Genomic DNA, 13,725 nt, shown 5'->3' with positions numbered 1-13,725 from the left:
ACAACCAAACGTACTCTATCTATGTATCATCACCGATGCAACATTTCTGATCCAAATGTTTCTATAGTCTCATTAAATAAATAAATACATTTCCGATGGCTTGGAAATATCTGTTGACTAAACTCGCCATCCCTCTGCGGCTCACTGATGCGGTCTGGTTATTGGTAATAGCCCTTTTATGCGCTCACTGTACTATCCTTTCGGGTTAGCCTCTTTACTTCAACTCTCTGGTCAGATGTTTCCAGTCTCTCCATACGTAGATTTGCGTTTACAATTGCTCCTAATTTGCAACAACTGTCCTAATGATGTCTAGCATAGGATTTGTACTGGAAGGGTAGCCTTCCAGTATAAACCCTATGTCTAGACAAACTTCAAAAATGTCACGTATTGGAAGTGTACTGTCCGGGGAAGCGCACATGCAATGGGGGAGATGTTAGGAGAAATAAAAAGATTTCTATAAATTTACGCCTACCTCAAGGTAGCATTATTTTTTGATGCAAATGCCATTAAAAATGTTTAATTGATAAAGCTTTGCTTCAAAAAACTTGTGTGTTAGTAACTCCCAATGCCCCACATAGAACACCCCCTTTTCACAAAGTAGTGCTTAATTTGTAAAAGAATAAGAAAAGGGTCCAAACGTCTTGGTCAGAGCAGCAGCAAAGATCAGGGTGCCAGATGCCTGGGCTGCGTAGTTTTGATTCCACCAAATTCCTCTTTAAATCATCACCAGGCGCTACCTGCCTCTCAGTCTCACTCGTACTTGCTCTTTTTCATCTCTACTTTCTCTCTTTGTCATTTTTACAGTACTTGTCTTTCTCCTTCCAGTTCTTTCCCAGTTTGTGTTTTTCTTTCTCTTGCTCTGGATCAAAGTCTCTTCAAGAAAAATAAGTGCCAATCCCCAAAAATGAGTGCTGGTGGGCCTCCCCTCCAACTACCACCTCACATTAACCACTTACACAAAGTAGCACAAAGCGGGGCAAAGCTCTATTTGCATCTAAAAGGAGCATTTTTCCAGCAGAAAAGATGTGCTAGAAAATAAATACCCTATCAAGACTTTGCACTGCTTTGTTTCACATTGCGCGCTCTTGATAAATCACCTTGTTCCCTGAAGGCCATCATATTCCACAACCTTCACTGTCACTCAGGATGCGTCAGGTTTGGTAGAATCCTTACTGGGCGTTCCAAACACCCAATACCCGATCCCAGGTCTGCCAGAAGCTTTTGTGGGGCCTGGGTCAAGCGCTTCATGCTGGGGCACGCCTTTGGCTTCCCAGCAGCACTGGCACCCCCTTCAAAATAGAAACCATGTACGAAGCGGCTCCAGCAAATGCCGCTACCTGCCTTGTCGCGAATATACCACAAATGCAGGGAAGGCATGCTGTTGCGATATATCATTGCATTTTGCAGCAGCAACACCGGGCCCTGAACAGTGTTGAGTTGGGCTAATTACCCACAGTTCCCCCTGCCTGTCTCTACACCAGGACAAGTTTCCACTGAGCCTAGCTCTACCAGTCATTGCATTTGGCCACTGTATTCTTTCAGACATCCTAGGCAAGTTTAGCCCAGACAGTAGTCCAGCCACAACCTACTACGCCTGCACAGGATCCACTACATCTCCAACGCACAAGCGTAACATGATCAGTCATGTGCTCTATTTTCAAATCAAGCCAAGCTGGTTCCAGCTCTTCCCACTGCTCCTGGCAGTGATGATGCACACACACCCTTCTTCACTTGGGTTTCTTGCCCTAGTGCCTTTTCACTCTTCCCGCCTGCTTAAATCACATGGTGGGTGGTCAGTGCCCACCCAAAGCTCTAATACAAACAAGCATTGGTCCGACGCAAAGGGCGTTTTCTACTAGTTCCTGGGGCCCACTTTTGATTTTTCCTGTGTAAGGCTGCTACATAATGCATGACAGAATAGGACAAGAACACAATATGTGCTGCAAAGCCAGAGTTTATTGGGTCTTCTGACTGGTGAAAGCTCATGGTGGCTGGGCCGCTGACTACGCGGAGCTCTACAGAGTTGGGCAAAAACTCCGCTCCGAGCCTCCTACCCCCAATAAATATTTATCATATACAAATTACTATTAAGGTAAATAAAAGCGCACTTACCTTTATCGCGGCTTCTCTGGGCTGCCCTCCTCCTCGCCGTAATCCCCTACGTCAGACGTACATAATGGTAGGGCTGCGCATGTGCATGCGCATGCATGCGCAGTCCTACCATAACGTACGTCTGATGTAGGGGATTCTGCAGGACCACAGCAAGGAGGGCAGCCCAGAGACGCCGCGGTAAAGATAAGTGCGCTTTTATTTACCTTAATTGTAATTCTTATATGATAAATATTTATTGAGGAGAGGTGGGAGGCGCGGAGCGGAGTTTTTGCCCAACTCCGTAGAGCTCCGCGTAGAGCAACTCTGTCTGCTCCACCCGGGGTTACTAATAAGGTTCTGGGAAGGGGCCATGCGGACCCCTCCCCTTTAATTTATATATTGGCCTTGGAGGATCGGGCCCCCTGGGCCTAATAAGGCTCGGGAGGAGGCCATTGGCACCCCTCCCCTTACATATTAAAAAAACGGCCCTGGAGATGGGTCCCCAGGGCCTATTAAGGCACGGGCAAAGTGGCCACTTGGCCCCCCTCCCCTTTAAACAAAAAAAAATGACTTGGGGGGGGGGGGGTCGGGGGGATGGGGTCCCCAGGGCCTAAAAAGGCTCGGGGAAGAGGGCATGTTGACCCCTCCCCTTTAAAAAACATAAGATCCTGTGGTCAACCCCCACTGCACACCCCCAAAGGTTGTGCGCGATGGGGATTTGACTTTATGTATGGTAAAAAAATATTAGTTTATGTTAAAAAAAAAAAAGCCTAGAAATGTACTGACAAAAGCAAAGCTTAAAGTAATGTTATAGTTAGGTGTGATAAAAAGATTGGTTATTGTTTAAAAATGTAAATATATATATTAGAAATTCTAAAGTAATGTTATAGTTATGTGAATGTCAATTACAACATTACCTTTTTGAACTAACCACAGAAATTCACCAGTTAAGTTAGTAGCGCTTGCAATAACTTGCGCCCCATGCACTGCTTATGACCTCACATATTACATCACTCATGACATGTTCTATGCCATCATTTATGACATCACTGATCTTCAACTTCAGTTTCCGGTTTGGATACGAGACGCGTTACGCGAGGCGCAGGGGGAGGCAGAGCAAGGCAGGGCAGCGAGTCGGTGAGCCAGCGGGTCAGTGGAGGAGCCTCGCACCTTCATCACCTCCCCACATCACCGAGCGAGCCTACTGAGCTCCGACCCCCGCTGCTGCCCACTGCCTGCCCACCCGCTGCTGCCATTAATTTGGCATACCTCATTTATGAGACATCACTGATGACATTTCAAATGACAGGTCCATTTGCAATATCCGTTAAGCTGCATTTCCGATAAGCAGTTCTGTAAAATCTGTAGCAGCGGTGGATAATTCTTTTTAGCTGCTTTCTCGACTCCTTAAGGAAGTCACTTCCGTGATAGATGTTTTATCAGTGTTCTTATTTTGATTCCCAGCATGAGCAAAAGGTCTCTTTGTGGCTTGCCCATCTCCATTCTCTACCTGAAGACTGATTTGACTAGATCCAAATGAATCTTGCTTACAGTCAGCCATATTGAAGGAAAGTCAGACTTCCATAATAATGTAGGTCTAACCTTTCCAAGGTGACCCCAGAGTCCTGGTCTTGTGAATCAGGCTCCATCCACCGAAGGACCATCTCCCTGGAGTTCTCCTATCTGCTTGTGGACGCCTGCTGAATGAATATTCAGTATTAGTGAGTTCAGCTTTACTGCGCCATTGGGCTTCAATTCGGAGCCGCCTCAGTAAGGAATAGTTCACCCTATTTTCAAAACAAACACATTTTCTTTATCTCTGTTCCCAAATGCTCAGATGAATGACACATCCTTCAGCCCTTGACCCGCAACCAGTACAAAAATCAGAGTCCACCCTCTGCTCTTGACGTTAGTGTGGCCATAGAAGCCCTTGGGCAAGTGATTTAACAAGCCAGGGGGAGAGGATTGAGACATTGTTGAAACATTCAATTTACTCCCAGGGCGAAGGCTCCACTCCAGGGAATCCCACGTCCCCAGGACGATCCGGTCACTCGTAAGTGTCTTCTGAGGTACATTGATGGGCGATGTCTATTGGCAGAGCAAGTAGATGCTTCTCTGTCACAAGCCTCACATTTCCTCTATTACTAAACAAGGCAAGGGGCGAGTTTGGTAAGACGGGACCCTCATCTCTTCACAGCAGGGCTCCTGCTCCACCAAACTCTGAATTGCCCTGCATCTTCCTTAATATCCCCCTCACCTCCATTTTCACATTTACAATTTCGCTGGCACACTCCTCTTTCATACTTTCACACTAAGCTTTATCCTTTCATCTTATCTCCAGATCTTCTTAATCCTTTTCACCTCTATTGAGGACCTTATCTGAGCTCTGCTTCTCAACCTGCTTTCAAAGCTTTGTATCTACTTTCTTTAAATGCTTCTCCTCTCTCTCCCTTCTTTGTCTCTCTCCCTCAACTTCTATTCATTGTAATCATGTGTTTGTCTTTCTGGTCACCTCCCTCTCTCAGTCTATCTCTGAGCGGACCCTTCTTTGCCCAGGTTTTCCAACTCTTGCCTTTTTGTCCAACGTTCTCCATAAATCTTCTTCTCTCTGCCTCTCCCCTGCTTTTTGTGGCTGCCTCCTGTTTTCTTTTGTAGTGTCGGAGTGAAAGGTAGCCCAGCATTCCATGTGGCGCGTGGGCATGAATACATGTTAGCGCAGAAGGGCACTTATAAGTAGATGGTAGGAGAATGATTTCTTTGGAAAGTGTGCAAAAAAACCAGACACCTCTGTCTCCATTTATGTGAAGTGCATCATTAAGGAGCCTGGGAAGAAAAATAGAGCTTTGTTTTTTATCCAACCTACTCTTTGTCATCTATTATTTTTTTGTGTGCACTGGCTGCATAAATTACAAAATGTAAGAATAGTTATCTCAATCCAAACAAATTATATAGGGGAGAAAGCAATCACCTTTTAAGAAAAGGGTAGTGCTACATATGTAAAGTGCCCAAAAAATAATCAAAAACACACTGTCACTGCAGAAATAGAAACAGATTTCCCACTTTCCATAACCGTGTGGCCGATACAAGGAATTAACTGTTGACAAGTCTGCGTTCAATTACAGGTCAGTGGTATATAGAGTACAGCACAATGGGTCTGGTCTGCTTCCTTTTTTACATTCTGAAACACCTTTCTCTCTCTTTCTTTGTTGCTCTCTCGTTCGTTCTCTCTCTTTCTCCTTTTTTCTCTCGCTAAATGTGTCCCCCTACTTCTTTCTCTCTCTTTTTCTTTCCTTAAGTTGGCCCCTTTCTTCTTTTGTTTCCCCAGTTTTTTTCTTTTGTTTCCTCTTGATTTTTCTTACTTTTATTCCTACTTCTCTTTCTTTCTTTTAATTTTTTCCACTCTTGTTTCTGTACTTTGTCTCATCTCTTCTTTCTTCCTCAGACAGATGCAGGTACCTAGGCCCAGGCCCATACTTACCCAGGCTGGTCCTCCGACCAGTCAAGGCCCTTTTGGACCTGGCTTCCCTGCCTCTCTGCTGCTGCTCTCTCTCCTCCTCTGTCTTCTTTCTTTATGGGCCTCTGCCCTCCTCTTAACCTCTCACATCTCCCTTTTGTGTCTGATTTCCTCTATTTGCATTGTCTCTGTGCCCTTTAATACGCCTCTGTCTCACTTGTATTCGTTTCTTCCACGTTTTTATCCTCTTTGTGCATGGATACACCTAGCGAGAGGCCGCCCCACAAGCATTCTAAAATCTGGGGACCCTGGGCCTCCCACTTTGATTTATGTGTATTAAAAGTGGGAGGAATTGTCAGAATATGACCAAATACAGATACTTATGTACAAATGTTTACTCGCCTAGGAAATTGTGTATCAGAGAATCATTGTCACAATTGATATTTAGTTGCCATGAAAATACAATGAAAATAAATATAAATCATGTGAAAAGAGCAAGGCACCTGGGTTTGTGTTTAACACCCCCCACCCCTGGTTATAGTTATGGCTACCTGGATATTATAAAAAGTCTGGCCCACTCCTCTCCCATCAGTCAGGTGGAGATTCCAATAGACTCTGAACACATTGTGAACAATATGTGTGTCTTTGCTTCTGCAGAAAAACACTGCACCTCTCGAGGCACCTGAAGGACCCCGCTGTGGAAGCGCAGGCCTGCTACAGCCTGGGGAACACCTACACCCTCCTCCAGGACTACGAAGGCGCCATTGAGTACCACTTGAAGCATCTGCTAATCGCGCAGGAACTGGGGGACAGGTAAGGGCTCTGACGCGCCTGCGACTGAGAAAGACACCAACAGAGAGAGTTGGCAAGTAGCGTATAGCCAAATAATGATGCGCACAAACTATACCACGACTTCAGACATCAATAAAGTAGCACTCCTCTGTTCTCTTGGAAACGTTTAATAAAAGATGAGGTGCTAGTTAGAAATTCTAAAAGTTAATAGTTAACTAATTCATGTTATTTTCTAAAAGTAATAAGTAAGAACTATGTTAATTAAAATGGATAACATATATTATATATGTTTGTAAATAACACGAATATAGTCTATAAAATGATTATTATTAAAGCTAGTTAATTATATAGTTCAAAATGAATTGTGTGTAAGCCATTCATATATCTATATATATATATATATATATATATATATATATATTCACTGAAAAAACCATAGGTTTCACACATGTTATAGTTAGCTGGACATTTTACTGATAAAAAACCAATGAAATTTCCCCGTTATAGTTAGTGCAGGCAACTATAACTCACGCGACCGCAATCCTCTGCTGATGCTAATACTGTATTTAGACACTTATTTGCCTATGTCTTCTTCCATTAAATTTTAGCTATACATATATTACAAATATTTTTTTTTCATAAAGACACATATGTCATCAGCAGAGGATTGCGGTCGCGTAAGTTATAGTTGCCTGCACTAACTATAACGGGGAAATTTCATTGGTTTTTTATCAGTAAAATGTCCAGCTAACTATAACATGTGTGAAACCTATGGTTTTTTCAGTGAATTTGCAAGGTTTTTTAAATGCTAATTCCTAACTATAACGTGTGTGAAACCTATGGTTTTTTCAGTGAATTTGTACGTTTTTTTAATTGCTAAGTTACTTTACGCCGTTCGTGGCGTGCGCGCCCAGTTAACGCAGTTCGTTCCGTGCGCCCACTTTACGCAGTTAGTGCCGTGCACGCACGGTGGTCACGCGGTGCGCTGCGCGCACCGCGTGCCCACGTTACGCGGGATGGGCCGTGTACGCACGATGCGCTTCGCGCACCGTGCGCACATGGGGGACATATTATACGCATCGTTTTGAAATGTATTTCTTAGTAATTTCTCAACATGTGATAAGCCTTGCACAAATGGTGCCCTGCGGGCACCATTTGCACACGGGGTGGGGATAGTGTAGATATTATTATTTTTTTTTTAAATAATTTTTACCGTACGCGTACGGTAAGCGTTTTCGGAGATTTTTCGAAAAAAAAAAAATGTTGGCCTTGGGGGTTGTTTGGGGACCCCTACATCAATGGTGGGTGGTTATGAACTCAATATACTGCCCCTTTAGATGTTTTTTGTCTTTGTTTTTGCTGCCCCACTCAGAGTGCGAGAGAGAAAATGGCGAACGCCGCTTCCTGGTTTCGACCGATTCGAATGTTTACTTGGATCGAACAGCCAATCAGAATCGCGCTCGCGCACGTCACCGTACGCGTACGGTAAGCGCACCGTAAGCGCACCGTAAGCTGGCTCAGATATATATATTGATTTAAAGGCTATTTTCTCAGAATCTACTGAACAGATTTACACCAAACCTACAAAAGGCACTTCCTTGACCTGAGGACTACCTCTCTGCCAAATTTCATTTAATTCTGTTCAGCCGTTCGGGCTGTAGCTCTGTCTAAAGGTCCTATGGAAAAATGCAAGGGAAAAATGCGTTTTGGGACCCCCCTTTTATCTCAGCCCCCGCTTGACGAATCCCCCCGAGACTTTCAGGGTAGGAGCGGAGCTCAACGCCCCACCTATTTTGAAAATTTCGCGAGGATTCGTCGACCGGCGCCAAAGTTATTCAAAATAGAATGTTGCGGATTTCCTATGGTAAGAGGGTCCTAACTATAACTACCTACTGGCGACCGCCAGTAGGTAATATATCTATATCTATATATATATATAATATAGATATAGATATATATATATATATATATTCCACCCACTTTCTTCACACTGATCACCTCTGCCACTTGAAACGGTGATCTGTGGTTCGGCATATTTTGTTTTATATAGCGTGAACTAGACCCGAAGGTATCAGAGCGCTTTACTTGAGTACCAGTTGCGTTATAGACGGAGAATATTCATTTATATGTCTCGCGCTTAGCGTTGCAGTGCGCAGCACTGCTCGCGCAGCGAGAGACCTCATGTAGGGGGTTTGAAAACGGACCTAGGAATCGCACACACTTGTGCATGTGCTTTTCCTTTTGGCCCACGCTATTGGGCTTTGCGTGCGTCTATTTATCAAAGACAGCACGCAATTGGCTAAAGGCGGGCGCATTGCTCTGCCCATGGCCTATTGGTGTCTATTACGCGCACTGTTGCCATGTGGTTTCAATTATCGTGCCCAGACACGGGCGCGAGAATTGAAACCACATGGCTCGCTGTGGCGCGCGCGTGCACACCACTCGCGGGCTTCTTTGATTTCCAGTAGCGATCACTTTCGTGATCGCTTTCCCTGCCGCTTGTTTACAATGCGACGGTTTTCTTGAGTTGTGCATTCAACTCTTGGCTTCTCCGCTAATACATACTGTGATCTTGATAAAGTAGCTTTGTCCCTGCCATGCTCCAACTGCTAAACGGGTAGCTCATTAAACGTTCCTTAAGTCCACTGCAATGCAAGTGGAGTTATTGAGGAAAGGGGGCGCGCAGGGGAGCAATTCTTTCCTAGCAACCACATGACACAACACAAACACGAACCTGAACTCATTACAAAGGGCGGATTTATGATTCAGGGGGTGGAGAAATGCACAAAGTAATGGGGGCGAAGTGGGGGGGAAGATGAATGAAAATAATGGGAGAACACCAGTCATTCTGGCATTAAAGGCTGAGCGGAGCATCCCAGACACCAGCTACCTCCCCACAGGAGTGACAGTAAAGTTAGGATGCAGACAACAGGAGTCTTTTCTGACCATAAAAGCACCACCTGCTGTAGCAGGAGGGCTGCCAAGTAGAAACAATGCTTTCTAGCGGTTTCCTTCCAAGATTGTGGGCCACTCAACAAAAGAAGGTAAAGTGTATTTTTTGGGGGGTGGGGGCAGTGTGCTTGCAACTTCTTTTTCTGATAACTGTATTTAATTATTCGTACTATATCAGGAATAGCCTCCTGTCTGGTTGAATTTGAAAGGTGATGTGTTTGCACTCAGCACTGCAAGAGCGGTATGTAACATGACCCTCTGGCATGAACATATTGTTCCGACGTAAAGTTTTATTTCAAAAGGTACTGGGCAAAACAAAATTATGTATTGAGGTAAAAAAAAATGGGTAAGAGAAGGAGTAGAGTTTAACAATGTTGTTTTCTCATATAGCGCTGAACAACTTGAGTGTGGTTTCAAATCACTTTAGGAGATACGTCACGTAAAGGCAGGGTCGTGATTGCCCTCCAATTGGGTATCTTTTGTCTAGAGGCAGATATTTTGTATGTGGCGATCACCACAGGATTTCAAAGTTATAATGAGGGTCCTCTGAGAGCAATGTAGTGTTTGGTCAGGTCTTGCTAGTGGTATAGTTTAGTCTGGAAGGATATTTTGAAGACCCAGAGTGGGAAAGTGATAAACGTGGACAATAGCTGTGAGTCCTTCAAGTGTGAAACATATGGGATGGGAAAAAGGAGTTCTGCTCAAAGCTGTCCTGTTCCCAGCTAGTGATTTTCAATCCTGTTTTGGCAGCCCTACAATACTAGCAAGCACAATGGAACTCGTGACTCCATGTTTACTATCTAAAAAGTGAAACTGCTCGTCTCAGCAGGCTAAATGTTGACGGATGAACGAGAACGGGCAGAACCCCCCTCTCTTGACATGGGGCCAGCCGAGACCTCGGTAATACTCAACAGTGCCCCTCGGGCTGAACTCAGACGGAAGAGGGGTGAGGTCTCCTGGAAAACCAATATTGATACCAGTCTTGAACTGATTTTTAATGCCATTAATTAAGTCTAGCCTATTGACAGCTTAAGTTTTTTACCATCCTCATGTATTCAAAATGATTCCTAAATTAAACAATACATACATGCGTGCATTTAAATTACAAAGGCCTTTCAGCCCTCTTCATCCATTGATCTGTTCAACTGCTCTTCACATGTTGCTTCTGCCAGCAAGGGGCAATGGGTATGCCCAGGGCACAAGTCCTAAAAAACAAGCATTTGCAATGCAATAGGTCTCCCATTTGCGAAAGTTGGAGCCATGGGCATTGTAAATGACGATGCCTATTATTTTTCTGTTTTCAAAAACAACACATAAATAAAAGGCATTGCATTTACAATGCCAATAGCTCAAACTCTTGCAAATGCGAGACCTATTGCATTGCAAATGCTTGTTTTTGTAAGGCACGGGGAGATTACGTGATTTTCCCAGATTCACAGAATGTTGAGCGCCCTTGCGAGACTCGAACCTGGTTCCCCAGTTTCGAGGTCGACCGCCCTAGCCATTAGACCACAGCCTCTCTCCGAATGTGAATCTGAAAAAATGCAAACAGATACCGTATGCCGAGTGGCGCACCAATAATCCAAAAGTCTCCTCTGCTTTTTAAACGGTTTATTCAGGATACATAAACATGGGTAAACTCAGTTTATGTATCCAGGTACTGGATGCCGATGGTATGGCTAGCTCAGGTAACTATAACTGCTACATTTCTATGGCTTTGTGCGTGTATAATCTGGGCCTAACTATAACATCCCTGTAACCTTTGTTTTTTTTCAGTGAATTGCTAAGACTTCTTAAAATCTGTTTCCTAACAATAACCTCCATGTAACCTGTGGTGTTTTCAGTACATTTCAAAGGCTTTTCAAATTCTATTTTTAAAGTATTATGTCCCTGTAATGTTTAGTTTTTTAGTTAATTTCTAGAGTTTAGTTTTTTAGTGCTATGTACACTACAATGTATTTGCTTTTTAATTTAGTAGGTTTATTTTTTCAGAACTGTAGATTATTTTTAAGTGGGTACATGAGTGTCTACGTGGGTGTGTGAGTGGTTCTCTGAGTGCCTGTAAGGTTCTATGAATGGGTGTGTGAATCCCTGCATGGGTCTGTGAGTGCCTATGTTGGTCTGTGAATTGGTCTGTCAGTGCCTGCATGGGTCTGTGAGTGGGTGTGTGTGGCTGTGTGGGTCTGTGAATGGGTGTGAGACTGCCTGTGTGGGTCTGTGTGAGTGGCTGTGTGAGTCTGTATCATGGTGGGTGTAAGAGTACCTATGTGGGGCTGTGAGTGGGTGTGTGAGTGGCTGTGTAGGTTTGTCAGTATGTGTATGAGTGCCTGAGTGGGTGTGTGAATGGTGTTAAAGTTCCTGCATGCATCTGTGAGTGGGCCTATGGATGGCTGCATGAGTCTGTGAGTAGGAGCCTGTGTGGGGCTATGAGTGGGTGTGAAATACAGATCTGGGTTGAATCCATCATCGTTCTTTAGCTCACTTTGCCACCTCAGTTCAGACCCAGCTATATGCAAATCAGTCTTGATCCTGTGCCTCATGGGAACAGTCCAGCCCGAACTGGAACTATATAGTATGCCCCCCAAAGTCTCGGGACCGCTACCTCCCCGGGGCTTTATTCAAATTGGATGGGACCCCGGAGACCACCACCGCCTGGGGCTTTAATTAAATAAGGTTGGGGGTCCTCGGGGGCCCCCCCAAGCCCCGGAGACCACCACCTCCCGGGGCTTCGAATATGTAAATAAGGGGGTCTGTTGTGGACCCCCAGGGACCACTGTCTCCCCTGGGCTATTTACAAGTTGGAGGGGGGCCGCGCGGCCCCCCACATGGAGCCTTTATGGCCCTGGGGACCGCCACCGCTCAGGGCCGGCTCCTGAAATGTCCTTGGGTGCCCAGGGACATTGCTGTTTGCTATGGCAGGGCGGGAGCACGGCTCCCGCCCTTTCATAGCAAACCCTGCTCTCGCTTCTAAAAAGCAAAGCAGATTGCTTTTGCACAAGGGAAGCTGCATGTCAGCTGCTCCCCTTGTGTAAAAGCAATGCCGGCTCCCGCAGGAGGCAGGGAGCCGGCAGGGACCGTGGGGGCATTGTGGCTCCCCCCATGGTCCCCAGCGGTAAGGGCCGGCCCCAGGCGATGGGGTCCCCGGGGCCAGAAGTGAGCCGGGAGGGGGGCCACGTGGCCCCATCTTCTATTTAAATTTATTTATTTTGTTATCCGAACGGCCGGCGCATTTGCAGAGTGATGGAGAAAGGGGGTGTGTCCTGTTTACACCTCTCAGCAATCCCATTGAGTGGGGCTTACTGGAGGTAAGAGATAGGCTAGTTGGCCCCTAAAGGACCCCCAGCAGTGAAGGGGACTTCAATCCCCATCCAAGAGCGCTCCAGGGAGCGTGTTTGCAGAGTGGTAGGCAAAGTGGGCGTGGTCTATTATAAGAATTTATCAATCCTGCTCTGGAAGTAAGAGGAGGGGTAGTTGGACCCCAAGGATGCCCTTGGGGGCCAAGTACCCCTCTTGTACCCTTGTACAGCAGTGCATTGAGGGAGCACGAGTTACAGTTAGCTTGACTGACTATAACGGCCGAATTTCTCTGGTTTTGTACGAGTAAAATGTCCAACTAACTATAAGTCCCTGAAACCTGTGTTTTTTTCAGTGAATATATGCACATATATATATATATATATATACATATACACATATGTATATATATATATATGTGTGTGTGTGTAGATATATATTATTAAAACTATTATATTTGACTTTGTATGTCTGTGTGTATTTATATCTACTTATGTATATTTAGATATTTACACACAGACATACAAAGTCTAGTTTAAACATTTTACTCAAACAGCCCTGCTTTGCAATGAAAGGCAGTTGGACAAATTAATGTGTGTGGCAAGCTGCAGTGTTTCTTTTTTTGCTGTGTCGCCTCCTAGTGCATTCAGCAGCTGTGGGGATGAGCCCAATAGGATGGGTCGGCAAGATAAATAGAGCTGGGGCACAGGCCCTATCTGACCCCCTTCTAGAGACGCCATTAGAAGTGGTTCCTACCTAGCGGTGTTGGTTTGAAAGCCTCTTTCTCCACTGTCAAACGATTGGTGGGACTCTGCATTGCCTATGAAATAATATTTTTTATTATTTATTCAGCTGCCAATCAGTTTACATTTAAATATCCCATCAGATTACATTATTTCCGCTAGATGGCGGTAATACCCTGTAAAAGATGCGTGTTCCATTTGTGCCAAGAAACGCACCTCTGAATGCAAGATGTGCAACGTGTGCCAATCTGTGACTTTTGTCATTTAAACTGCAAAAGTAAACGTCGTATGTTTTGCAGTAAAAAGCCATTGTTGACCAGAACAACTAAGTAAAGTTCGTAGTATAATACAAGCTGACATGCTGCATGTAGACTTTGAAATGCATTAGTGCACGTGGAG

At 44.8% G+C, this 13,725-nt stretch overlaps 1 protein-coding gene across 7 annotated transcripts in view; it reads left to right on the top strand.

The window, feature by feature from the left end:
- Positions 1-13,725, top strand: part of GPSM1 (G protein signaling modulator 1) — a 982,732-nt gene that overhangs the window by 405,689 nt on the left and 563,318 nt on the right. For all 7 annotated transcript variants that reach the window (XR_014963238.1, XM_085613283.1, XM_085613273.1 and 4 more), the window contains one exon: positions 6,203-6,358. Coding sequence is in view for 6 of the 7 variants with exons in the window: in XM_085613283.1 (XP_085469409.1) it covers positions 6,203-6,358 (156 nt within the window). In the remaining variant the exon portion in view is untranslated. The remainder of the gene's footprint in view (positions 1-6,202; positions 6,359-13,725) is intronic.

This window comes from Triturus cristatus, chromosome 1_2 (genome assembly GCF_964204655.1).
Source record: "Triturus cristatus chromosome 1_2, aTriCri1.1, whole genome shotgun sequence".
Lineage (NCBI taxonomy): Eukaryota > Metazoa > Chordata > Amphibia > Caudata > Salamandridae > Triturus > Triturus cristatus.
Note: the sequence above shows the minus strand (reverse complement) of the source record. Positions and strands in the feature narration are given on the sequence as shown.